This window comes from Idiotropiscis lumnitzeri, chromosome 10 (assembly GCF_059441095.1).
Source record: "Idiotropiscis lumnitzeri isolate Australia: NSW breed Sydney's pygmy pipehorse chromosome 10, RoL_Ilum_1.0, whole genome shotgun sequence".
Taxonomy (NCBI): Eukaryota; Metazoa; Chordata; class Actinopteri; order Syngnathiformes; family Syngnathidae; genus Idiotropiscis; species Idiotropiscis lumnitzeri.
In genome coordinates, this window is record NC_142400.1 from 14,807,810 (window position 1) to 14,835,688 (window position 27,879).

At 39.1% G+C, this 27,879-nt stretch overlaps 1 protein-coding gene across 2 annotated transcripts; it reads right to left on the reverse strand.

Annotated features, from left to right (window-relative positions):
- Positions 1 to 1,607: 1,607 nt before the first annotated feature.
- On the reverse strand, positions 1,608 to 27,856 carry hace1 (HECT domain and ankyrin repeat containing E3 ubiquitin protein ligase 1). 2 transcript variants are annotated; one of them, XM_088306766.1, is made up of 25 exons: positions 27,537 to 27,856; positions 25,974 to 26,028; positions 25,681 to 25,770; positions 25,399 to 25,503; positions 24,607 to 24,682; positions 24,327 to 24,458; positions 23,166 to 23,248; positions 22,949 to 23,045; positions 22,766 to 22,867; positions 22,575 to 22,681; positions 21,631 to 21,781; positions 19,901 to 19,963; positions 15,085 to 15,386; positions 12,920 to 12,988; positions 12,664 to 12,751; positions 11,459 to 11,570; positions 10,968 to 11,065; positions 10,752 to 10,839; positions 10,497 to 10,646; positions 10,178 to 10,374; positions 9,316 to 9,447; positions 4,810 to 4,908; positions 3,796 to 3,866; positions 3,602 to 3,715; positions 1,608 to 1,860 (listed from the first exon to the last, which is right to left on the reverse strand). In XM_088306766.1, the coding sequence occupies exons 1-25, from the start codon at positions 27,625 to 27,627 to the stop codon at positions 1,758 to 1,760; spliced, it is 2,775 nt and encodes a 924-aa protein (XP_088162892.1). In that variant the 5' UTR covers positions 27,628 to 27,856; the 3' UTR covers positions 1,608 to 1,757. The 2 variants fall into 2 exon arrangements, with proteins under 2 accessions (XP_088162892.1, XP_088162893.1); XM_088306767.1 differs by lacking the exon at positions 19,901 to 19,963.
- Positions 27,857 to 27,879: the final 23 nt, after the last annotated feature.

Genomic DNA, 27,879 nt, shown 5'->3' on the forward strand with positions numbered 1-27,879 from the left:
AAAAATCTATATATTTTTACACTTGAACATCTTAACTATCTTCATATAAAGACATTCAGTTGAAAAACTAGTGCAAATGACCAAATGTACGTTGAACATTTAACTGAATGGTGAACAATCATTTACGCAGCGTTACTTTGGAGGTATGGTATGTAACTTCTAACGATCAGTGTTTGCATCGCAATATATGGAATGCCTCTAGTTAAATTGTGTACCGGAAAATTCATGGAGACTAATTACGGAAGAAGATTCCCTTTATTATAAGATTCCCTTTATTAGTCCCACAATGGGGAAATTCGAGATTCGAACCCAGGCCTCCTGGGGAGACTGGGACCGAAACGCGGCGCCTTAGACCACTCGGCCATCCTGGCAGCCAAAAAGAATACACAACAAATAATGTGCGCAACTAGTGTGAAAAAAACATCACCTCTTTTATTGAACGTGCATGGCCGATGAAAAATTTTAACCTCGTATTTTGCAGCAAAGCCATTTAAATTCCGGTACAACTTACTCAAGTTGTTCCGGTCGAAGTATACATTATATAAATATAGTTGAGTTTACACTCGTAAATCGTGAGTGCCATTTTGTGGAAACAATGGTATAACAAATATTACCTATTTTTTCTGGTGACTTATAAAATTACGGAAAGTGTTGGACTTGATTAAATGGTTCCGTGTCGGATTGACATTTAGACAGTTTATTGGTAACAACTGTTTTTGAAGCGGGTACATTTTAAGGGTATAACGAGCTCTTAATCATATCGGAGTGTTGTCATGCCACTAAGAGAATGCAGTCACAACGGCTATTTTTCATCACTCAAAATACATTCATGCACAAACAACAGCACAAATCTTATTCAAGTTTGTTTATTTTAGCTCTGCAGTATGTCTGCAATATAGCAAGCAGTGAAATCTGGTGATTGATTGGAAACGGAAGAAAAATAATGACTCTCCGAGTGAGTGAGCGTTTGGCCATCCACTTTGACCACACTTTCTGAGAACCATCGATATGTCAACTTAATCTTCATGTTTCAAGTGGGATTAAATTAAAGGCAAATATAAAGACAACAGTGTTACTTAAAACAACTTTGCAGATTCACGGACGATTGTCAGTAGTCTTGCTCCCAAGCACTCTCCCCCACCCACGCAAAGTGCATTTAGGTTTTTGATGAATAGGTCAGGATGAGCGTTCATACTGCAGATGTATCGCATACATATCCAATTTATGTACACACAAAAGACGCCCAGGTCGGATTTGAAAAAAAAAAATTAAATTGCATTGTTTGCAGCATGAAAAAAATCTGATCCGTGTCCCTTGTTACAATAGTAAAATATTCCATTTCGTTTAAAAACACAAAGATGACTTGATGAAATACTGAAACTTCATGTTTACTATGTATTCTTAATATATACATATGCAAAATAATCCTGCCTAATCTGTAAATGCTTTACATTGTAACTCTTATCATGAATCATTTTGATCATTTTCAAATGTGTAAAAAAAACAAAAAAACAACAAAAACCAGACAGAAGGCGCGACCGAAAAGGGTTGACAGGCAGGCAGGAGTGAGGATGGAGAGCTTTTGGAGGCAGCTCTGCTCTCCTCTCTTCAGTCTGATGTTGTACTCCAACTTCTGTTTCTTAACAAATACGTATTTCCCTTTTTTTATGTCCAGCAAAAATAGCGAGTGAATACAAAGATAATGTCTGGAGGTGGGAGAGTTCATGACCCTCCAAGCAGCAAAACCGATAAGATGTTTATGCCATAGTATACCCGTAGCTCCCACAATGCAACGCTACCAGGAGGCGGTCTCGCAGGATCTCCTGGCTGGGGTATTCAGGCAGTTTCAGCATGTTGATACTGGAAATGGGAGAAATATCGAGGAAACATGGTCAGAATATTAAAACTCAGGTCATAGCACCTTATATGCAGCTGCTGGATTGCTGGTGTCTGTCCAGAAGAAAGACCATCAACAAAAAAATAAATAGAATAATTAAAAAAAAAAAAAAAACGTCTGTGTCAATGTGTCCAGATTTTACTAAGGATATCAAAAGGCTTCACAGCCCTTATTCAAATGTAAGATTGTTAAAAGAAATTAGACCAAGTTAATTCATTTCATTTCAATAATTATGACCTATAACCAGTACTACAAATTTAATTTTTCCAAATTTTATTGGGGTAATCAAAGGCACGATAAACGATGGCAGGTGTGTGCTCACTCCCATTCAGTATGAGTTTGACGGTAACTTGTTAATTCTGAACAATGCCACAGCCCCAGTTATAAGAGGACGTGCACACATGATCTCCGTTGTATTCTTTTACTTCCCCCTAAAGCAGAGTAATTTGTATTCAATTAAGTTGAACAAGGTGCAGGTCATGTTAATGGTGAAAAAGGTTTGAAATGATTCATCAAATTTTTTGTATCACAAAAACGTGGCATTTGAACAGGGTTGCATTAGCTGTTCATGACCACTTTAAAGTGTAATAGTTGATTTTGCGCCCAAGGTTTTTACATTTGAAAGTGTACCGTGTCCATCACCTGAGTCACAACCAAGTAGACCAGGGTTCTTCAATCCGGTTCTTAGAGATTCGCGGTCATGCCTTTTTATCGGCTCTCACTGCTGCGACTCATCTGATTCAAATAATCAGGATCGTTTTCCGGCTTCTGCAGACCTTGCTGATTATCTGATCATTTGAATCAGATGTGTTGCAACAGGGAGAGTTGGAAAACAGGCAGGACAGTGGACTTCGAGGCACAGGATTGAAGAACCCTGATGAAGACTGTTGAAAAAAAAAAAATGAAAAAAGGCCGCAAGAAGGCGCTTATCTGTGACTGGTATTGGCGGTCGTAAAGATATCATTTACACAAAAATAAAGCTGGTATCGGCCCAATATCGATACCTGTATCGTTTTCACCCATTCGATTTATAATTTCTGGATTACAAGATGCTACTTTTTTCCCACGCTTTGAACCCGGCGGCTTTAAATGATACACATTTCATTTATGGATTTTAGGAGCTTCATGCCGCCAACCCATTTACCGATAGTCTTATCACATCTGTCCTATGAAATTGCAGAACACGTCACAGTGGATCAATGAAACTGGGCGCACGCTCATACTGAATCTTCATATCAGTCATGTTTTATATGTATTCTAGATGGAATTAAACCAAATGACAAAACGGAAAGAAAATGCTATGTTCACCAGTTACCAGTGTTGAAAAAAAACTTCTTTTTTTTTTAAATCCATCTGTGTGACACGTTCATTCGTAAATATCAAATGTTATAGCGTGGACACAAGCGTCTAATAATGCAATGCAACCGATATATGTATATATTTGTTTTATGGCTAAATTTACCTGTTGCATCTTTTAATCTGGTGCGTTTTGTAGTCTGGAAATTACGGTAAATAATGTTTATACCTTGATTGTTATGAAGAGATTACGTTAAAGGGTACTTATGTTAAAGAGGACCGTAGCAATTTGTAAATAAGATGCAGTCATTGCAGAAATTTAACCGACCTAACTATTCACACACATCCACACACTGTTAACAAAGATAAATATGCGCTGGTTTAAAAAAAGAAATGTGGGGTGGTTACCAAGTACTGGAGGTAGGCAGAAGGTTAGAGGTGTATGGCACTGCAGCAATCGTGAACTTCTGTAAACCGCTGCCTCCCATCAAATAGGCAAAGCCGCCATGAGGAACTCTGGAACTGATAGTGAAGGGTGAAAATGGGTCAACGGCCTTACTGAAAACTAATCTAAAACAATGTTCTTAATAGTGCAGGCAAACCTTCCAGTGACAAACTGAAGCATCAGAACTCGTTCCTCCTGGGTTAGTTGGCGTACAACTTTCCAAAACCACTGTATGCCAAAGTACACAGTCAAGTTAGCTGAACAAGTAGTAAACTAAAGTCAAATGAGTTCAAGTATTGCCAAATAACATAATCCTCCACACTTCATACATTCAATAGCTCCCCATACTGGACTGAGTAAAGCTCTGAGCTAAAATAAAAAGGTTTTACTTCAGCAACTGATTATCTGAAAATTGGGATTTTGTGCTCGAGGGCTAAAAGCTGTATGTTGATTGTGAAATGGCAATGTCACACAAAGTGGCAGATCATTGTCAGATGTACTGACGAGGCATGGGCGGATATTAAATTCTAATGACCGCGACCAAAAATATCACTGTATTAAAATTATAGTTCTAAAATGTCCTTTTTCAAAACACAAAAAATTCTGTATTTTTCCCCATTGAACACTGTTTTATTTTTAAGCAAAATGTAGAATATTTGATATATTAAGAAACATGCAGTATTTGATATATTAAGAAACATGCAGCATTTAAAATAAAATAAAAAATGTTAACATTCGTTTTCTGTTTTAATTCTACTTTGTAAATCACAGTGTCCCATCCTTAGTGAGCTATTATTAGAACAGACCCATGGGCTAAGTCTTGTTGTCCTTTGGTCACCGTGTTTTTTTCTTCAGGACAATGCACATGAATTAACAAAGCAAAAAGGCATAATTGTTAGAGTTTGGAGGTGTGTCTCATTCGTCAAAAATAAATAAATAAAAATTATTATCTATCGGCATTTCTTTTCAAATATGCCCAACATTATATGGACATCTCAGTCGAAGACTAAAATGATCAGGAAATTAAACTGGGCCTATGTACTGTCCTTCCAATACCTTTCTAACTAATCTGTTTGTGCAGCCAGAAAGGTAGTAGTCAAGATGAAGTAAATGAGTCTCATTAAATCTCAGAGGAATCAGTCCAAGTCGCAGCAGTAGATAAAGAGCTCACCTGAATGACTGGTTCCTGAGGGTCGTAGCCGCTGGTGTACTCAGTGTTCCTCCACCAATCCTGCACATCAATCTCTGGCATCCCTGACAGAAGGAGCTCCTGCACACGAGCACAACATGCAGGGAGGGAAATTTATTTTACACGGTGATTGGCTTGTTGTATGGAACGTATCATCGCCAGTAATGTGTCACAGCCGTCTGTGAATTTATGGCGCAATTGAGCATTCACTCTAAGAGGTATGTGAATGATTATGAATAAGCTGTACATCTTATCCGGGCTGTGCTGTTTACATGGACAGCAATAAGTTGCAGCTATGCCTTTCAGTCTTTGTGCCGCAAACAGCGGCCACACGCTATGGTGGACTAGCAACGGGATGCTAAAGGAAATAAAACAAAACAAAAAAAAATGTCCAACAAAATATTATGCGCTATTGAACAGATTAAGATGGTTCTTTATCAATGATTAAATATGATTTTGCGTTGACATTCCATATAAACTGAATTTGAAGTAAAACCAAGATTGAAAGAGGGATTCAGCTGTGTAGACGCTTAGCTTTAATCTAAGAAGTTCACAAAAATAATTGAGAATTTACTATGAGGAGTTAGAGCTAATTGAGGCACAGAAACGTGATTTTTGGAATTTTAACAATATTTGGACAAATGGCGTATTTGAAAATACATACACCATTCAGTTAAATTGACGGGCATCCATTTAGCAAGATACAGTCCCACTATTCCCTTTCAAATGACCTTTTAAGTTGTATTTACATTTTATTTAGGGTCATAACCCAGCTGTGAACTGTAACGCGTTGGTCAGCTCTGTAGCATTTGTGAGTGTATTATTTATTATTATTTCTATCTCCATGTTTTTCCATTCCCATAATTTTGATAAAAGTTCATTTTGGTTTCATCTCTCCATCTGATTCCAACAGGACACGCATTTTGTCTTCTGACAGTCTAAATTTCCTTCTATTCAAGAGGATCACTTTGTTGCAAATGTGTATATTTGGAAAGGCTTCTATTGACATTGATACACTAACTTTATCCAGAGAATTTTTGACCGTTGGTGTTGCATTTTTCTTCCCTAAGGAAAGGTTTATGCAATCATCTACTTGAGCCGTGTTATCGCAAGACTTTTCAAGGAAAACAAAAACAATATCCAAACTTATCTGGCACTACGTAAAAACTAATTGACCCCTGGAACTGATAACCGAAGCTTAATTTTGAGCTTCATGCGAAAGGTTTTGAATACTTGTGAAGTGACGGTGCTCACAGCACAAACAGCAGGCCAGAGCAGAGCACCGCCACTGAAGGGCCGCTTCGCATGCACAGACTGGAGCATATTCACAGAGGCTGATGTACAAGAAGGAGAGGTGCTTGAATGGTGGATGAATATGCAGCATCTGTTCTGGGATTTATCTTTAAGTGCATAGAGGATGTTATGCTATCAACACCAAGACCGTCACCACTCACCCCAATCAGAAACCCAGGATGTATACTGAGGTAAAAACATTTCTTTTGAAAGCCAGGCATACTACATTTCGGTCAAGTAATCCAACTGCTCGCAGAATAGCCAGGAGGCAGCCGACTCCAGGCATCAGAATCAAGTTTTGTTTTTGTTTGGAGAATCGAAGGACATTTCAGCACCAACGAGCCACAGAGTGCATCTAACTATCACCCTGATGCACAATGCTCACCAGACCCAGCACTCTGTGATGAATTTAACTAATTCACCTATTTTGATGCTCGCAACAAATCTGACAGCAACAGAATCACTTCTGAAGTAGATGAAATGCCTCTTGAATGACTCATGAATTACTCAGGCTGATGTGTGGAGGTCCGTGAACGGGATTAATACACATAAGGCAGCTGGCCCCGACAACAGTCAAGGGCGGGCTTTGTGGGACAGCGCCCCGAAGCTGGTATGGACGTTAACAGACATTAAACATCTCCTTATCTCAGGCAGTCATCCCCTAGATGCAGGATGATGTCCATGCATCAAATGGTTCCTAGCCGACTAATGTCCCATGGCCTTCAAATCGACAGTCAAAGTGCCAGTACACACACAGGAAGAACCACGTCAATGTGGACGCTCCTGTAAACTCACCGCTGCCCAGTGAGCATTCTGAGGGGAACTGAGCACTGCATGAACAGAGTCTTTCCCTAGCACGTTTTCAATGTACACTATACTACAATTTTTAATTTAAATGTTTGAATTCTTTGCTTCAAATAATGGTACACCCCCATGGTAACGCTGCGTGACTTCGCAACCGCCAGAGGGGGACTGAGACTGGTGTGCATGTGGCTGCGTCGCTTAAAACACAGAAATACAGATTGTATGTAGCGTGTGTGAAAGCTTAGGGTGCCATGTTCTATAAAATGTGCTAAACATAGCACAATTCTGGCCCACTGAATTCCAAAAGAGCCAACACAATGAAGCGACTCCCACATACTGGCATCTACCAATAAAAGGAAAGCTGTTTTTCATATCAAATTAAAACAAGACACTTAGTCGGAGCATATCTTATCTACATTTGGAATTCTTTTTTAATATTAATAAGTCAGTCCATTAAAAGCAATTTATTTATGACCGATGAAAATATCTTGATAAAGGGCATCCTGCTTATTTGCAACCCAAATTATCTTACAAACCCAATAGAATGATGGAGATTATAAAAGAATACATTAAATAAAACGTACTTCTGGAATGCCACCTTTAAAGATCATATTAGCAGCATAGCAGGATTAATGTGAAGACCCATCTCCCAAGCACACAATAATCTCCCTCTTTTTTTCAGAGACGTATCCGGGTGTATCCATCATGTGTCAGTTAATGCTGAGTATGTATTATTGCTTTTACGTTTTATAATACAGCAGTTTAACTTACTATTACATGAAACATGGAAGAATGTTATTGCAACGTACAATGTCAAAGACCTAACCATCCCTCATCCTTCACTTGCGTCAACAGAATAAATCTGTCATGCGTCAAAATGTGAGTAGCTTCATTTTATTTTGCAGCGCCTCAAAACTCGTTTTTGGAAATTATTGTCCAGGACTATTTCCTCGGTTACAGTACGAGTCAACTCACCACAATATACAGTAATAAATTCATGCTCCAAAATCCGGAGGTGTTATTTTCTACTACTAATGACAATGCACAATTGCACCTCCCAAAATAGCCGTTCAAAAGAACGACTTGTCTAGGAACATCAACACTTATACTTTGTACAAGATCTCATCTGAATGTTGACATCTAAATTCCAAGTAAATCAAGATGATAGAATACAGGTCATTGGTTATTGATCTGCTGATAGGTTGGAGAGAGGTCAGACCCCATGCTAGCAACCATGGCAGTGCCACAGCCAGGTTGACCAGCCCTGGGGTAGAACACGTGAAAAACCAGAGCTCTGCTATCTGTGCACATACACAGTGGAATTCCTAATGACATTCTTCTCATTCGCATATTTTCCATTTCTGCTATCGGACAATGGAACAAGTATGAAATACTGAGTGAAAGACGACCTGTTACGCATCGAAACCAGAGACGTAGTTCATCTCAACGCACATGCAAGTGAAGGCATGTCCACTACAGCTCTCTGTGACTCAACAGAGAAGACAAAGAGAGATAGAAAAACCTCACACTTGAGATACAGGGTATACAGCAATACTTTTAAATTGGAAGACACTCGTTTTGCCATTTCTTTGAAGAAAATGAATCCTTACTTTGGTCTGAAAAGTTAGTGAACGTACGAACAAAATCATATCGCTGATCTAAAGGAATATGCAATTTGATTGGTTGGTAGCGTGACGTGGGGCGCTGTGCCGACTAGAAGCAGCGATGAAGCAGAAAAGCACTTCAGTTCAATGTCGCCCATTGAGGGCAGCTGAAAACAGAATCTGTTCGAATTAATTAGAAAATTGCCATAACATTCCCTATGCTAGAATATAGAATTTTAAGTTTTTGTTTTTAGTATGACTGGTAGGTGCAATGAAATGAAAATGGAGAGGCTTAAAAAAAAATGACCCTATGACAGCGTGTATGGATAACACATTACGTTTTGTGGTTTGCAATCAGAATTCAACAAATGCAGGATATGACCTTGCGTTTTGTTTCAAATTTACAATTTTCGTAGTGTTGCAGGTAGCTATGAATGATTTTGTGCTGTAAAATCATAAAACAGGTTTGTCAGTCAGTCAATACTATGAAGGGGAGAAATGACAGCGTGACCGAGGTGTGTCTAACAAACGCAGGGTGGAATAATACAATTGATCCATCTGTGAGTGAGAACATTAAATCTGCCGACACGCAAACATCGGCTAGAGCTAAATAAGGAGGAGGGGCTTCAAGGTGACCCAAGCCTCCTGTTTCCACCCCCAAGCTAGGCATGTCTAATCAATCCCTACATCAGATGCAAGTGGGACATGCCAGCAAAGGGGAACAAGGAGAATACCAACTGTGGAAGAGGAGCACAACATAAAAAGAGAGGCAAGGACAACCACTTACCAATTCATATTCATCAAAAAGCTGAATGAGCGAAGGCGGGATGAAAGTGTGGAATCCTTGCAAGAAGGCATTTATCTGAGGCTGGATGGCCCTTGTCATTCTCAGCTCAGTCACCAGCTGGACATACTCAGCCTGGCATGCACGCACATACAGACACACGCACACACAAGGATTGAAGTCTTTGGGAAATGTAGATAGACAAGTGAAAGACACAAGGCTCATTGTTACCCTGGACTCTACACAGCTGATGCTTTATAGGACAGTGCCATCAATAGAAAGAAAGTGGTACTGCCCATGCACCCAACTGTCATTGGAAATACAAACACACGTACTGTAAATTAGGTTTCATTCCGATTGCCCTACTGTAAAAAATAATGTATTCAAATATTCATGAAATATCAGGAACAAAGACCACCTCATTGACAAAAGAAAAAGTCAAAACATTTGCATTAATGTATTTAATTAAATTGTACAAAACTTATTACAATTATTTCAAATACTGTATGAGAACTCACATACTGAAAACAAAAACAACTCACTCAATTTACAATTAGAATTATGCTCAAAGTATCCATAAATTTATTAAGTCAGGCTGAATTCCCTTTTCCCCATTCAAAGGTTTATTAAAAAAAATAATAATAAAAAATAGAAATGCTTCTCTTATTCAGCATATTAACGTCATTTATTTTGCGGTTGGCAAAAAAAAATAAAAAAAAGAGTCCAGCCTTCCAGTGAAGGCTAATATACACTATAGGTAAATGCCAAAATTCAAATTACTCATTTAGAATCCTTCCGAAGAAAATACAGCTTTCGATATGCATATTGGTTGACTAGAATTTGTATATGTGGTGAAAGGCTGTACCTTATTGTCTTGAGTCACAATAATGCTTGTGCCTCCTGGTTTGAGTGGGACTTCCTCCATGGCACCAAACACATCTGTTTCCACAGAAAAGGTGAGCTCCAGACCCAGATCACTGATGTCATTGTCCAAAATCCACTGCAGGTTCTTGGCATACTCTGGATCAATGGATGACACATCCTGGTAGTTCACTGGGATTCCTGAAACAGTCAAATGCATACAAAGTTTTGTAGGGGCAAGATCACCCCACTGCACCCCCCTCACACCCCACATGATTGACATGAGATATTTTTCATATTCATATTTCAGAAATCCTTTTTACCCAGAATGTGTTTGTAGAAGGAGCGGGTGAAATAGATATTAACCAGCTGCCTGTGATACAGAGCCAAACCCAAGATCTGGCCTGCAAATCGAAAGTAATTCAGGTGGTCTGGGTTTACTGAGGAGTTACTGTTGGGCTGGAAAGTGGTACCTGTAACAAAGCAAGCACACAAATACATGAGAAAAAAATAATTCAGCCAAACAATTTTGCACTTGACATTCTGAATGGTCGCAGCAAAAGATAAACGCTGTGTACCATCAGCTGATTGAGTGAAGAGAGCGTAGTCTGGATTGATTATCTCATTGGACAGGACGTCAAACCACTCCCGAACAACACCCTGACCCTGTAAGAAAGACAAGACAGAGTGGCATCAGTGGTGATTAATAATCTGACAACCAAGCAGGCCAATAAAAGTTTTATTGATAAAAAAAAAAAAATAAATAAATAGATTGCCACCATCCAAAAACCCACCATCCCCTCCTCGCCATGAAAGCGGACAGCAATCCCTTGCTTCAGTTTCTCGTTGGTAGACTTTGAAACCATCTCACAGCTGCTCCGAAATATTGAATCTGATTGCAGGATTCCAAAAGGGATTTTGCAAAAAAAAAATGGAAATACACCCATCAAACACTTCATTCAATATCCCAACAAGGCCATGAACAAAAATTCTACCTTTCATAGTGTTTCAAATACTTTGCCCCTCTAAGGAGGTAACAATTAGAAACACACCTCAATGTGATGCGGTGCCGTTTTACAGCAAAGGGATGAAATAAATACATCTGTGACAATGAGTCAACCAAAACTGAGCGTTATCTTTATGAGGGCAGAATCTTCAAAGCTCTTGTATTAAATGTATTTATACGTTTACTCAATGTTGCGACTGGATTACAAGAGAAGTCCAAAAGCAACACATTTTCACTTTGTTGGGAAGTTTCTTCTGTCAATATTTTTGATGTGAGCACCTCGATGGATGAGCAGGATGTCACTCTCATTGACCGGACGATGAACCATGTCTGAGTCTGGCTGTCCAGCCAGAAGATGCTCGTAGAACCACTCGCAGCGATCCTTGAAGGGCTGCAGTGGAAAGCACAAGCAATATCATCACAAAGTAGTGAAAGCACTTCGTCCATTAAATGCATTAGCACTTCGAATCATTTTCCGATGTAAGACTCTGGATTTTCAGTTTCAACCGACAGCCTAGAAGGACTTCATAGTTGAAATACTCCTCTGAGTTGAAGCTGAGCGTTATTTGCATAATGTATGCCTTTGTTCTCTAAGTGGGAGAGGTAGAGCGAAGGGTGAGCATGGAAGAGAGAGTGGCTTGTCCTCTTGGGCTGTGAGGCATACTGAAAGAGGAATCGGGTGAAATCAAATTCACCAAATTAAAGTCGGTAATTAAAACTAGGGCCTACACCATCATAATCTGTACCTAAAGAGGATTCAATGCTGCAAATCAAATATGAATACTATAATGTACTTTTTGGCTTCGATATCTGTCAATGGCAGTGAATGAGTTGAGGGAGTACATATACCATATTCAACATTATATTCTCTTTTTAGTTTTACTGGTTACAATGCATAGTGTGCAATCATTTTGCCCAGAACAGCTCATAGACATACAGATACAAACTGTTTCAAGCAGTCACTAAAATCCACTGCACACAGTTCCCAAAATTTCTGTCAATGTCTTTTATTCGGGTGTGAAAAAAAATAAACGGCCCAGGGGAAAAGTTTAAAAGTGAAAAAAAAATACAGTAGTAACCTTGCATGTATGTGTTGTGTCAAGGGTACCATAATTTTCAATTATCAATGAGGCAGTGAAGTGAGGCTGAGTCCCAACTTTTGATGGGATGAGAAAACTAAGGGGGCAGGCGCAAAGAAAGGAAGGAGAATGTTTGCGTGGGGGAGGACCTTGATGCACATGGAAGAGAGCAGATGGCTGAGCAGACAGCTACTGTAAGATGTCGAACCGTGAGCCAACACAATAGGTCTTTCCATTTCAAAGGACTAACAGAGATGAGTGCTACGGAAAATCTGATAGAGCATCTCACTTGAGTGGAAAATCTACAATTGCGATACTAGGCTTAAAAAATATTTAAGGTCCAATCTTGCTTTTCCATTATCAATTCCTCTACATAGTAAAGATGTCCGATTGCGTCTTTCATACCTGGCCCTTAATGATATGCATGAAACGTGACATCAGCTCTGGACATTCCAGCAGGAAGTGGAAGTGGTTAAAGATTATCTTTGGATTCCTATGAAGCGAGAGCACACATAAGGAAAGACAGAAATAAGATATGAAGATGTGAACAGTAAGCAAAAGTCATAGTAAACTCATTGACATTTCCCCCCCTCCTAATCAATAGCTAGTCTCTTGGCACTACGAGGAGTGTGATGTATGGCTTTGTCCCACACTGACTCACCTGTTTACAAAGCACTTCAGCACCTCGTCATGCTTGCAGACAAACTCAATGAAGTGAGGGGATGTCATTCTGGGTGAGGAAAGAGAAGAAATGATGAGTGAGAAAGGGGAGCGAAATAGACAGCAGCAACAATTCGGTGGCAGCCTCCACTTTCCAATTAGATATAGATTACTCATCTGAAACAGCCAAATGTCCACAATGACTATGATGAATTGCCATAGCAGACAAAGCTAGTCCAGACTTCTAATCAAAAGCAGGGCGAAAAACACAACAAAAACAGGACGACAAGCATCTGATTCCAGCAGTCAGGCCAATACTGGAATTCCTTTGGCTGTTAATTAAAGCACTTAATGATCTAATGGAGCATAATTACAGACTGGGGGAGAGTTTAATGTCATAATGTGTGAAGATAAACAAGTAGGCAGACAAGGCAACTCAAACAGAGGGAAAGAGGACAATAGAAATATTTCACCATCCATTTTAAGATGTAATTGTGTCCTTCCAATTATGTATATTTGATATTAGTGAAGGCAATACGAATAGCAATAATTGTAGTAGAACAAGTACCAGTGGTAGTTCACTGAATACAAACTTCAAACTGTACATCATGTAATTTTTATACTCTCCTAAGAGAACTACTGTTTTAAAGACCACAACAACACTCCACTAACCCATTGTAACATAAAAATTGTTCAGTCTTTAAATAACGAGTTAACTATCCCCCAACAGTGAATATACAGTAAATGTTGGCTCGCTACAGTAAAAACAACGGTAAAGCTACTCTTCATTAGCTTTTTGAAAAGGGACGAAATCATTTTGAACAACAACTCCATTGTGCACAAATTAGTTAAGACTCCACATCAGAGAGTCTTTGTTGCTCAACAGGGATCATTTACAACAAAAGTACACCTGCAACGTGCTCTTAAAATAATTCAAAACAGGCCCATGCGTTGTTTGTCAGTCACGGTCCGTTTTATCTGTGTTGTCTGTGCATGTACGACATGGAGTATAGCGATTTGATCATGAATGATTTCCAAGATCACACTTCTCTCATTTATTCTCTCCATCTGTCTTTATTCTGTCACTCTTATCCCAACTTTTTGAGGCAGAAAGGCGTTGTACAATCTTTTGTTCAGGTTTCCATGTCCTTGCTTTTGTTTCCAAAGTGCTTGCTGATGTGAGGTTCAGCGGGCTCTCTTTGGTCCTGTTCTTGGGCTTGTCCCATAACAAAAATTACTTTAGATACATTTTGTTTTTTCACATTGGTGAGCTGTTAGACCTAGCAAAATGTTCTTTGCTAGCCTAGAAACAGGTGTGAAAGTGGTGTAGACTGCCTTATAAGAAATTTTGAGCCTCATAAAAATAAAAAAAAAAAGATGTTTTTCACCACTGAATATTTGGGAGAGCACTGAATGGGAAAATTAAGTTTCAAGTGATGGAATTGGAAGAGCTAGTGGAAGACGAAAAGAAATCTATCGCTTCGTTAATTTCAGGGAATCCAGCATCCAAATAGATTTGCATTGCCAAAATATGTTGCGATAATGTTAGTTTATAAAGTTAAAAAAAAAATATGTACACGAGTGAAAGGTTCTCCATGCTGCCTTTCATTTTGCCTGTGACACGAGCACCACTGTGCACGCCGGTTTGTACATTCCTTTCAGATGTGGTATTTGAAGGCACGTAATCAGATGTTGCAATTCATGTCTGGTTTGCTAATCAAATCATATGATGAATTCATCTATTTGCATATACTTCTCGAACGCGCAAAAAGAACAGCACGGCAACACTGCCTGTTAGCCAGACGCAAACTGGAGGGTGCTCAGTTAGTAGATCAAGTTCCTCATCTGTTTGTGGGGGCAATTATGTTTGCGGCCATTTTTACATGGGAAAATCTTGAGGAAATCAGGCCCTTGGTGGAATTGAGTTCGATTAGGCATTATTTTTTACACGCTCAGCATCTGTTCCTATTTTTTAAAAAGGTGATCAGGGATCTTTTGATGAGTATTGCTGGTGTTCTTATCGTGCTAGCGACCAAGAATGTCCCCTATGTTAGAATGGGACTTACATGCTTGCATTGTGCAATGGCGTACCACTACAAATATCCTACAATAAAAGCCATGCTTCTTGCCTTCTCTATAGATTGATAGTCAGTGCAGTAGACAAACCCTTGTGGCATCTGGCAAGAGCAGCACATGTAGAATGCCTGGATCACAGCACTGAGACGATTGGCTGTCATGGAAATAACGTCTTCCCCATCAGCATACACTTCTGTTTCCATGACAATCTGAGGGTCCAGGGAGGTGGGGAGCTTTGGTGAAGTGCTCGAGTGATCGACTTCCCGCTGCTTTAGGAGCAGGGAGGCTATCTCACTGCTGGAAGAGGTGGATGAAGGGTTCCTGTTTCTGTCGAGTTCAGTAGAGATCAGTACGAGCCACTCGTCCAGGGAGTGCCAAAGCAGCTCCAATGGCTGTAAACACAAATAAAATGTGAGAGGTGAATGAGCTCAACAACAACAAAAAAAAAGCAGAGGGAATATTTATTGGGGATCTTATAAGAGAGGAACTGATTTTGCCTTCAGGGTATCTTCAGGTATTGCAGATGAATTCTAGCCTTTAATTGATCATGTTATATCCGCAGTTGAATTAAGAGAATTTCAAAGGAAGATCTTTCTCTATTGAATGCCAATGTTCAAATGTTCTCAATATTTACAAGGACCTGAAGATTCCCTGACATGCAGCACCACCCCACACATTTTAAATCAAGAGTTTAGCAAATAAACAGGCAAAAAAAATCAAATTGGGCGGCATTGCGAAGTGGTAGAGTGGTCGTCCCCCAACCTGAGGGTTGTGGGTACGATCCTCAACCGTCGTGACTATGTTGAAGTGTCCCTGGCAGGACACTGAACCCTAATTTGCTCCCAGTGGACTGTGCAGCGGCGTGTATGAATGTGTAGCGCTTTGGGCACCAACTCAAGTTGCTAAAGTGAATAAATGTTTTCTAATGGCGTGTACATTCGTAATTGTACTCCAAATTACTGGAATGGCTATGTTGGGCTTTCGTCTTAATTTAATCCAGAACAGTAGGACTGAACAACAAGACTTCTTATCGTTTTTGATGTTGTTTTAAATGAATGTCAACATATACATAAAAAAATTCTGAAAGACAAAATAACGGTGTTTTAACAAGTGCTTGGGGATATTGAAACAAGATGGTCCATTTTTTAATCACAATAACGAATCACATATATTTTCTTAACCTATAAAACACACCAGTGGTTTGGAAAATGAAGCTTCAAATTTGCTTCATGAACCAGTTGTAAATTTTGACTTTTCTAGATGTTGGTTTAAATAAAGGGCTTAAAGAAATTGCAAGTCAGTGTACTTGCAGCCCAATGTTGAACAGGGAATGCCATCTATAGGAGTGAAAAATATAACTGGTTCATGAAGCAAATTAGAAACCCATTACAAGAACACACTATGACTGTGTCACTTTGCTCACTTTATTTTGAAGTGACACTAAACAGACCTGTAGCCAATTGTAAATGCGCTCAGTATTGCTACTGCCGCTATATAAAAATCATAAAAATATTTCTGGCAGAAATTGGTCAAAAGAATGAAAGAAAAGTATCAGCGCTATTGTAATATAATTTTGAGAACGTGCACATCTCAGGAGTCCAAATCAAAACTCAGGACTCTAAATAACTGAAAACAAATCACATTTGTAATATTATAAGCATTCGATATATGATATGCATCCATTTTGTCAATTCCGTAATCGTATAATCTTACCCGTCCTCCCAGCTAACATTTCCACAACATTGTTCCAGTTGGTGGATGCAAAACGCAGATCACAATTAACAAAATCCAATGCACACAATAGCTAGGATTTCCGTCAAAGAGTATTGACAGAGGTGTCAAACTTACAGTCTGTAAAACAATATCAGGCCACCAGGGGATACTATCTGGCATGCAGGGTGACTATAACAATGCAAGGATACTGTAACGACCCGGCGGTTATGTGACATTTTCATAAGTGTTCCATAATTTCTGACTGACTATGAGAGCAGGCGCAAAGAGAAGGAACCGGGAGCCTGTTTATTTGTGTAGGGAGAGTCTGGCGCTTGTGGAAGAGAGCAGAAGGTTGAGCAGACAGCTTTTGCAAGTTTGTTGCCTTTATTTTGACGTGGTTACAGCTCACATTGTGACCCATCGTATTTGCATTAAAATGATTGTTGATCGACTACCTTCTTGCTATCCTTTCAAGGGCTGGTTCGACACTTCGATACATAAAGCATTGTGGGTGTGCAAGGTGGTTTGAGGAGCCGTTGTGACTGCTTAGGTTCGTCTTCAAGCGCCAGTTCTGTGTAATACTTGCTGTAGCAAGAGCTTAAAAATGTCTAATTGAATGTTAATCAACGGCTTCACTACAAAATTTTGGTTTGGTGGAATCCTAATGTTTCGGCAATGTCATATGTTTGCATTTTCTATGCATGTTTAATGCATACAGTTTATAGAGCAGTAGATGGTAAATCCATCCATCCATTATCTGAGGCTCTTCTCGCAAGGCGTGCTGGAATCTAACCTACCTGTCTTCGCGTAGTAGGTGGGGTACACCCTGAGCGGTTTGCCAGCCAATTGGAGTACATAGTAAACAAATAGGTGAATAAACACATACACGGACTAAATTGTTGGTACTCCATTTGATAACAAATGAATGATAATAATAAATATAAATGTAATGAAAATTACACAATGAAAATCAGACATTACTTTTGAACTGCGGTTCAAAGGAAGTCATGAAACAGGCCTGGACAGAAATAATTATACCCCTTGAAAATATTGAAAAGGATGGACTCTGTCCATGGCAGCTCATGACGTTTTTCCAGTGTAAAGATTCAGACGCATACCAGCTTCCGGTTTCCGTTTATTCCAAGCTACTGGGAGGCCATCTGGAGGAAAAATAACCTCATTCTTTAAAATTGTGTTAACATGGGTTTATATTCTATAGCTCTGAGCAGGTGCTTTCCGAAGTGGAAATGTCGACCGAAGAAGTGACCTTTTAAAGACAAGGGAATAGCTCCTCCAACCAACTCTGTAGTGTGTCGGCCATTATGTTCAGCTTTTTATTTGAACACATTCACCAGTGAGACGGTACTACTGTACAAAGGAGATAGAACGTTTATACATTCAGTGAGACAATGAAACTATTGCAACACTGAATCGATGAAGATAGTCTGTCCGTTTTTCCTCTTTGTTTCTCAAGGCTTGAATCCCCGGCGAGTCACAATGCCACGTTCTTTCTCACTTCCCCCCTCCCATTCCCGTCTATGCGAGGCACCCAGCTTTACCGATGTGATGATGTTCTCAGAAACACCAAACAGATCACTAAATCAGATACTTTGCTTTGATCGTTTTGCAGAGACTTGGAGAACTGGAGCAATTCATAAAGTAAAACGTCATTTACAGTAGCTTGACATTTCAGCAGACTTTGAAAGCGTTTGATGCTATCACTACATGTCAGACTGGACCGAAAATTAGCACGCCTCCGTACCCTAAATGTGGCAATAATGCATGCATAGAGTGCGTTGGACCATATAGGGACATGTTCAACCAAGGTGTATGCTCTAATTAGCATTACAGGTGTCTAAAAACTTGTAAGCAATCAATTTGTACGGAAGGAAGCAATTGCCAATATGGAGTAAACATTTTTGTCAGGCAAATTCGTTTAAATAGATTTGCAAATACGTTCGAATGTACTTGTAGGATAAATGCCCAAAAAATAAATAAATTAAAATATATATATGTAGTACCATAATTTTTGACCAGACCTGTGTCATGACTTTGCTTTTTTTTATTAAACAATTCTGGTGAACCAAAATTCAAAAAGGAATATCTGGTTTTCGCTGGTTAATCTTCATTACATTGATATTAAGCATTGCTCTTATTTAGTTTCCTTCTTTATTTTGGAATTATTATTCTCCTTTCATCAACAGTGGGTACTAGCAGTTTTTTTCCCCCCACAAGTGGAGCTTTCACTTTATTTGGTATGTTTTTAACAGTTAATTTAGGTTTCAAGAATTATCCCCATGAACAAAATGGAGTGAAAATAATTCCTAGATCTTCACACAAACAATTCCGACATATTCAAAGTCAGATACTATAGTTTAAGTTCCAAATAAATGTGACTTAAAAGTTTGGTGTAATTATGGACTATACTCAATCACTGCGATCAGATTATGCAAACATAGATGAATGTAGATGATAAACTGAAGCAAATTGCACATTTTCTCTCATGAAATCTGAGGTTGTTCAGAATATTTAGTAGATGGATAATTATCAAATATGAAGATTTTCGTAATGTAGATGCTTTGCAGTTGTATGTGCATTGCATTAAAACACCAACAGATTGTTATTTACAGTTATTAGGCGATGATTTTACTTCTTTGGCCCACTTGACCTCGAATAATGTTCTTGACAGGTGTTTTAAAGTTGACAGCTTTGCATAGACACAAAGCCTACACTTTTTTTTTTTGGAGGCGCTTTGAATTCTATTTTAATCCCGAATCAGACAGAGTAGTCAACAGAATCAAGCAATCGTACAAATCAAGGTAGACAAAGCTTTGGGTTAGGCAATAGGACAACATGCAGTAAAATTTGAGATAGTCGAGATATGTGATGAAAGATTTTGCTTTTCTGATTCCTGATTGATGGCCTGCAATTCTATTGTCATTCGGAATCATGCTGAATGATTTTACTTGAGCGAGTACTGTCAACCCTATTGCCTGCTATTGCCTAATCCAAATTGTATTTTCAAATGGCTGTATTTGAAAATAATAATAATAATAATAATACATTCAAGAGAAAAGAGGTTAAATCAAAAAGCCCAGTTCATTGATTATATGAAATGAAACATTCCATTGAATATCAATAGTCACAAACTGATTAAATAAAAGTAAATGAAATGGAAATGTACATGGCTCACATCTAATATAGCAGTAGCTGTCCAAGTGTCTTTTGGTACAGCATCCCCTTGTCTCATACGCATCTGCAACCAGCAGTAAAATGCAACCAGATGACAGTTATTGAATGATATTGATGCGTTGTGTATAAAACAAGTAAAATTACAGTTAATATTAGTAATGTAGTAATAAACATATTGGATGCACAAATATCCAGCTTCCAATTGACAATGGTCTCTGGCATACAATTTAATCAAACATTGAGTAGTATTAACTGTTTGCAAAGCTATTATGATTCTGAAAAGTATTTTTTTTTAAACCAAGGCATTTTTTCTGAAATACTTTAGCAAGCACTTGAAATCAGTAAAATGAATCCAACCTATTTATTTTTTTAAATAATTTGTGGATCATTCATAATTACAGTATGCAGTTACCGTATTTTCGCACCCAAAAGACGCGCCGTGTCAAAGGGCGCAACACCTGTTGAGGGCGCTATTTCTGTCTTTGTAACATATACTGGACGCACCGCCTGACAAGACGATAGCACAGCTGCTGTTAGCATAGCATGAACTTGGCAGAGCTGCCCACACTGACACAGCCGATAGCAGCCTACTATGCCCCAATAACATGAGCAATCACCCCATTGTTGCAGCAGACACCAAGTCTCTATTGACAATAGCTGACGTTGACAATGGCTCAGGCCAATATTAGGTGCATTGGCAATAGCCTACAAAGCAACGTCAGGGGAGGGACTTGGCTGCTTACCACACTCCTTAGAGTCACGGTTTAAAAAAAAAATAAAAAACTCATCATACAAGCAAACAATGAAACATAGAAATAAGATTAACACAAACATGTATCTCTCATGCCATCAATATACCCCAAAAAAATGAAAATAACACAAAAGCCACTCAGCCTTAGCTAATTCAAGCAATGCATTCTGGGAGCAGAGACCCACAATCCCATAGCTGTTTAGAGAGATTTGCATGGCTGTTTAAAGAGATGTGCTGTTATGCTTTGGACTTTTTGTCTGTTGTCTAAACCTGGGACGTTTCTTGCTTGCAATAACATAAATGATAAGACAGACTAAAACATGGTGGACAGCTGCCCTTTGTCCAGCTTTTTCCAACACCATCACCCAAACATTATAGTCAGATAGTGTATTTGTCACGGTCGATTGTAAGCATGAACAACTCACTCTTTGCCCAGCAGGGTGTGCTAACATGCACTTCCAACAGCTCGTTGATGACAAGGGCTGATGGACGTGAGTGGTACTTTGTCCATTTAATGGACGCATCGACTGACAGGGCGCTTTGTTTGTTAAGGGGAATTTTTGTGACTTTAAAGTGCGCCTTATGACTGCGAAAATACGGTATTTTCAACCTTGCCATGTAACTAAGGAACAATAAACCATTGGTATAGAAATGACAATGACGTACATGCAGGTTCTTTTAGACTCCCAAACACACGTTAGACCAAAATCAGATTTATCAAGTGTTCTTGAAGGTATGCAATGAATCATTTTCCCCTGTCATCACTATAAACATGCTTCACAACCTGGCAATGAAGAGTCGCCAAATGAAAGAGCGTTACTGCCATCTACAGGCCCCAATTCTAATGACGCACACGCACACACACCAGCAGACACACACACTGGCCTTGAAGCAGCATGTCCGTTATAGTTGGAATAAACTCAACACATGCAACACCTTAGAGATTAAAGTACACTGCATAGCAAGTACAAGGCACCAACCTTAAAGACCTGACTACGAGGAGTCTTGTTGCCGTTGTAGCCCATATCGTTGCCATTATTGGGTGACGAAGGTCCCAACCGAAATACATGGCAGAAAATGCGAATAATCCTCAATAGACTCTTCATCTGAGCGTCATAGCTGCTGGATAGGCTGTGGGGGGAAGAAGGTAGGATGGCTAGAATGATAATGTCCCTCAAATACTGTCCGAAATGAACTCATTTGAAAATAGACCCAATTATTTATTTCAGAAAGGTTAAGGGTACCTGTTAAGGTACAGACGCGTCTGCACTGATGAAGCTATGTAGTTGTGCTGTTGTCCAGGTTACTATGGGAATAATACTACTTCCTACACTGCCATAGGACCATACCGATTTTGTTTGTTACTGGATGATTTTTTTTTTTTTAATTCAGTGATGGCATAAAAAAAAAAAAATGTGACCTTCATGTGATTCATGCGATAAGAGTCTTCCCACTGGCGCCATCAACCACATTAGTGCAGTGAAAAAGGAGAAATGACTTGCAAGTCACAGGCATGTCACACTATTTACGAAATTCCTGTACATACTGTGGAAAACAATAACCTAAGTGCATACAAATCAGTGCACACCCAAATCGTGCTAAACTGTACCATTGAGTGAAAATGGGGCTAAAAAGGATTTTATTATCTATATTGACGGTAAAAAGGAAGTCTCTATTTGGTGATGGGCATTTGTTTAAGTGGATGCTCAGCAATTAACTGAGAAATCTAGTAAAGACCAGCGCTTGTCAGTAACAGTATCTCTAGTCGCTTAAGGAGAATGTTTACATTTTCAGACTAAAACTAAAATACCAAAAGCCTGTGTGACGTTTGGCCAAAGGATCTGTTGTATAATAATCAGAATATATTTAATTTTGTTCGATAGAAACACAGTTATTGATTTTAGTGAGTTAAGAAAAAACATACCTGAGCAGTTTATGTCCATTCGTGGTGGCAACTTCAGCCAGACTTGTCAAGATTCTCTGATAATTACTGTCACTCTGCTGAGAAACATGCTCCAAAACCTGCCTGAGCTACACACATACACACATTTCTTTTGACACGCACTCAGGAATGACGTTGAAATAAAGAAGACCCCATCCCCAAATTGCTCAAACCATATTTTCTTTTATGTCGTCGTTCTGTGTCATCTGAATGAGTATTTGGAAGAGTCTGCTGTGGTGCTGAATGAGGATTTCACAGGTCTCTCCATAACCTCCCTTAAAAAAATGAAACATACAAACAACAGCAGAAAATAAACAGCATAGCAAATGAGGCACAATGTATATTGCGCTGCTAACCTGCACGCAGAGATCGAGAGGAGTGATCCCATTCTTGTCCGCAAGGTATTTGGCTCCACGAGAAAGCAGGATCTGTGCAGTGTCTCTTTGGCCATGACTGCAGAGTTGTTTGAGTATTAAGATAGGCTTGTTTTTTTTCATAGGAGGGTTTAAATTAAAACCAATATTTCCATCAGTGCATTTATATACCATTAAAATGAATATAATGTTGACAAACCTGCAGGCAAAGTAAAGCGGTGTGGCCCCTGAGACGTTTGGTCGGTTGATGTTAGCGCCACTGTCCAGAAGGCACAACACCGTCTGACGGGACATGACACACAATGATCATACTTGGGGAATTTTGGATATTGATTTTGGAGTCTTACTAACAATGACCAAACTTATTAGTTGCATTCAATGGGATCTGAAAGGTTGCCATTTGAGCTGGGAAAAACATATAGGCCACAAGTCTAAAGAAGAAAAAAAAGAGCACCTGTGAATTGTCAAGCACTCTTAAGGCACAATAAAGGCAACAAAGGTTTTAATTGCTATCTCAATCACAGCTGCAGCACTTCATTTGCAGTAAGGCTGAGCAACTAATTGAAAAAAAACAACATTACAAAGTGTTTTCAAATCGAAGATACCGAAATTTGGGGGAATTAAAGAAACTTCATTTCGGCCAGTAGGTTATCCTTTATTCTAATGTCTCGATAAGGTTTAGTAATTAAGAAGTGCAGTCCACATATCATCATAATTTATGACACATAAAATGAAGTGATTTATTTGCATTGTAGTTGTAGTCTGATTATGATTTACTGACTTGACGTGTTTACGCCAGTCGTTTGATAGAATGTTGTTTCAGTTGCTGAAAAGACTACAATTCAAAGTGTTAAATAAGTTACAGCTAATACAATTAAATAAATATACTGATCATTCATATGAATTGATGGTGGAATTACCTTAATTTTAGCATCAACCTAACCCATAAGACCAAAACAGTAATGCAGAATATATCCGATGTTATTTATTGTACAACAATTTCATTGATTGCTTGTGTTTGTTAAAAAAATACAAGGAAGAGGACCTTGAAAAAACAATCACACATGAATCGCAAATTTTGATAATTTTTCTAAATTGCTCACCCCTAATTAGCAGGCTGTCGAATTACACTTGGAAGACTGGGTGCAGATCTGTGTATAAGGTGCATGCGGCGACACATGACGTGGCCAAATTCATCATGGCTTGTTCACGGACACATTTTCAGATATGGGCATCCCACTCAAGATACATGTAATTTCACACTTGGTGGGTGGGCAGGCAACTAAAAGAAGCCCCATATGAACACTAAGGCATACAAAATAATGCTGTTCGAAACATTTAAAACTTAAAAGTGGCTTACAGTTTTGTGTCCATTCTGACAGGCGACATGCAATGCAGTTTGCCCCATGGCATCTTCAACGTCGACATTGGACACATGCTGGACAAGATCATAAAGGAGCTCGGTCCGACCATTCACTGCCAACCAATGGATCTAAATCAGAGGGATGGACGAACGGCTTGTCAGTGAGAGAGCACTGGCTACTGGTGAGGCGTGGAAATAAAACACAACTTCAGTAACTTGACTGACAATGATGATTACTAGGATTTGTGCATAAACCAGACGATTATTGACCACTCACAGCAGTCAGTCCCTCATTGTTGCAGATGTTGACGTCAGCACTATATTCCAGTAGTTTGCCCATACATTTCTTCTGGCTGAAAGAAACAGTGAGAGTTCAGATTTCCACAAAACTTACTCCATTTTTAACAGAGTAACCTATTCCACTAACTCTGTTTTTGCACATTTCAATCAAGCACTGATTTGACTCCATTGCCCTCACCAAGTTGTTTTCTTTTTTTAAATTAAACAAATACAAATATAGGTTAGACCAGGAAATGAGCCTCAAGCTCATCTTCTATAAACCAAGATAAAATAGATTTTTAAAAAGGGATTTTAATTCATCTGAATCAAGATGTTGATTTATTTAAATTCTCTGTTTATTCAAACATTTTGATTAATGTATTTCTACAATCTACATCATCGGTGTAAGAACTCACACCATATCATGACTTCTCACTTTCTCATTGATGCAAGATAACAGTTGTAAATACTGTTTAGTCCCAAAAGGGTTTACAAAATTTATAGTACACAACCTTTTGTCTTTTTACTTTTTTCAAATGGAAGTGTCGTACCACATAGCATATTTATTTATTTTTACTGAATTATAAAGGATACAGCTGTTCACTCCAAATTAGACTATCCTCCTTACACTTTAAAAATTATGATTCACCAAATAGAAGTGCAATTCACGAAACAAAACATGAACGGGATATGAATAATTTTGGTTTGAACCATAGCCATTGTTCGTTTGGGCATGTCTGGAAGTGAATTCTTAGGACTTTAATCCAAATATCAGAAGACAGACTCTTACCCATTTCTGGCCGCAAGATGCAGTGGGGTACAGCCTGAGATATCCTGATAGTTTGGGTTGGCACCTCGCTTCAGCAGCAGAACAAGACACTCCACTGATCCACAGCTATGCCGAGATGAGTGGAAGATCAAAAAAAAAACATGAAGCATGTGAAATGTTCATATCCTTTCACTTCTACAAACCACCAGTTGCAAATCATTAGCACCAAGTCAAGCTTTACTGAGCCTATTATGTACTGCCCAATGTAAAAAGTGAAATTTGACAGAAGAAAGAAGGTCTTACTTGGCAGCAATGTGAAGCAGACTTCTCTTTACACGTCCAAAGGCATAATTTACATCAAACTTGGAGTTAAGGAGCAACTCTGACACTGACCTTTAGGAAGCAGGAGGGGACAAGTGTTTTGTTTTCTGAGGTAACAACACACATGCTCTCAACTTTAAAATGTGCAGAATAAAGGAAGCATAGATAGCAAGATTTAGGATAATGACGTAAGTTGGATAAATGTATGTATCAAATGGGTTATATAAACGGGGGAACACAAGAATAAACTATATGTTGATTTTATGTTTGCTTACCTGTGTTGGTCAGCCATAACCATTGGCATTAGTGTGTACACAGCAGTTTCATTGTCTGTGGATGCAAGAATGGAGAGAGAAGGAGAGAATTGGAGACAATTCCAATCAGAACCAAGCAAACACTACTCTTCAAAGTTTGTTTTCTGCCATGGATGACACTGTGCACAGCAGATCCAAAGTACCGGGCTGCTGACCAGAATCAGTCCCCGAGCCATTTAGTATCATGTCCCACAGACTGAACAAAAAATATTTTTTAGTTTTATTTTGAAAATCATGTATCTACCTCAGTTAAAAAGTAATGAGATATGGTTTTTTAAAAAAAAAAAACAAGCTAGCAAAGATTGATTTATATTTTTAAAAAGAAAAGTTAATTAATTACATACAACAAGTACTGTACATTCAGTGTAATGGTGAGTTGCCTGAGGTGTGTAAGAAAAGTTTCTTGACTGGCTTCCCAAAAATTATGAAACTATAAGTTTCCCCTTGGAGTGCAGCACACTTTCCCAGCCTTCTCTGCCAATCCTTCATGCACACTCCTGGAAGGATTCTTCCAGGATCCCAGCTCAGCCGAGTCGGGAATATTAAAGCTTTCGGCATCTACAAACAGGTTCCCTCAAGGAGACCACTGAGCTTGGGAACGAGGAAACATTCACATGAAGCCAGGTCAAGTGAAGAGGAAGGTTGCTTTGGCACGTTGATGATCTTCTGGGCCAGGAACAGTTAGATGCCCAGGGCATTGTGAGCAGGCATATTGTCATGGTGAAGTTATCCTGCCACAACACTTGCCGTTTCTTATGCACTGTAAAAATCAAATGCCGGAAGGTCTCTTTTTAGACGTGTGGTGGAATTTTTCTGACACAGCTTGAATTTTATATCATTCATTTTCATTATTTTCAATGCCAGATTGCCAGTCCATCAAAATATATCTTCACCTGAAACCAGTCAATAGAGCAACAAAGGTTGGAGACCACTGGTGTAAAGGATATGTATTTGATAAATATGATTAATGCATCAATTGTAACAATTGATTTCTTTTTTTTTTTTTTTTGACAATTATGTGGAACTTAATGTTGACTCATTGCATCTTGAAGCAAGTGAGCCAAATGACCTACAACCACCAGTGGCAATGGTGATTAAGTCGGATGGTAAAAAAAAAAAGAAGAAGAAGAAGCACATTTCGATTATGTGAAGTTCAGCAGCATCCAAACTGACGCCTACAATGACAAATCCTGCAGACTGGATTATTTTGATCATTTTGGCATCCTAACAGGAGCTCAGAACATTCACGGAGCTCAAGTAGAAGGACAATCAATTTCAGAGATTTATAAAAATATTCCGGGAAAAAAAAAGAGAAAAAAAACGATAAAAAGTTTGAGAGCAAATACGTCAACAAATGTCAATCTCACAGCGCTTAAACATAAATTCAATAGCGTTTTAAGACAAAAGTCTTGCTGGAATGGAGCACCTCGATTTGGCATTTATAAACGCGGTAAGGAGCAATGACGGAGTGCGTTATTTCCTCCGCCCAGTGATCATCGCCAAAAGCGTCTAAGCGTGTGTTACCTTCGGGGAGTTCCACAGTCCTGGCCCTGCGGAGGGAGCGGGTCAGTCGGTTGAGCTGTACGTTAAGCTGCTCCATCGCCCGTTCCATCATAGGTGGACAGTCAGCCGAGAGAAACTGTGGGGAACCACCGCGTTGCCCGATTAATTTAAGTGTTCCAAATTCGAATGCGTTGACCCTGGGCGACGCCCATGGGTGCTGCGGGCGTCGGTCTTTTTCCTGATACAGTGCACTCCTTTACAGTAAACACATTATATCCCTCCCGTGCTGCCCTCCTTCACGCCAACGTTTACTGCCCAGTTTCATACTTCCTGTTATGATGACGGTCGACACTCGTACAGTACC

Coding starts and splice junctions, on each gene's coding strand:
- hace1 (XM_088306766.1), bottom strand. CDS start 27,627: ATGATGGAACGGGCGATGGAGCAGCTTAACGTACAGCTCAACCGACTG. Junction 23,046..23,165: donor CCGCTTTACTTTGCCTGCAG/GTTTGTCAACAT, acceptor ACAACTCTGCAG/TCATGGCCAAAGAGACACTG. Junction 10,647..10,751: donor CTTCACTCAATCAGCTGATG/GTACACAGCGTT, acceptor GCTTTGTTACAG/GTACCACTTTCCAGCCCAAC.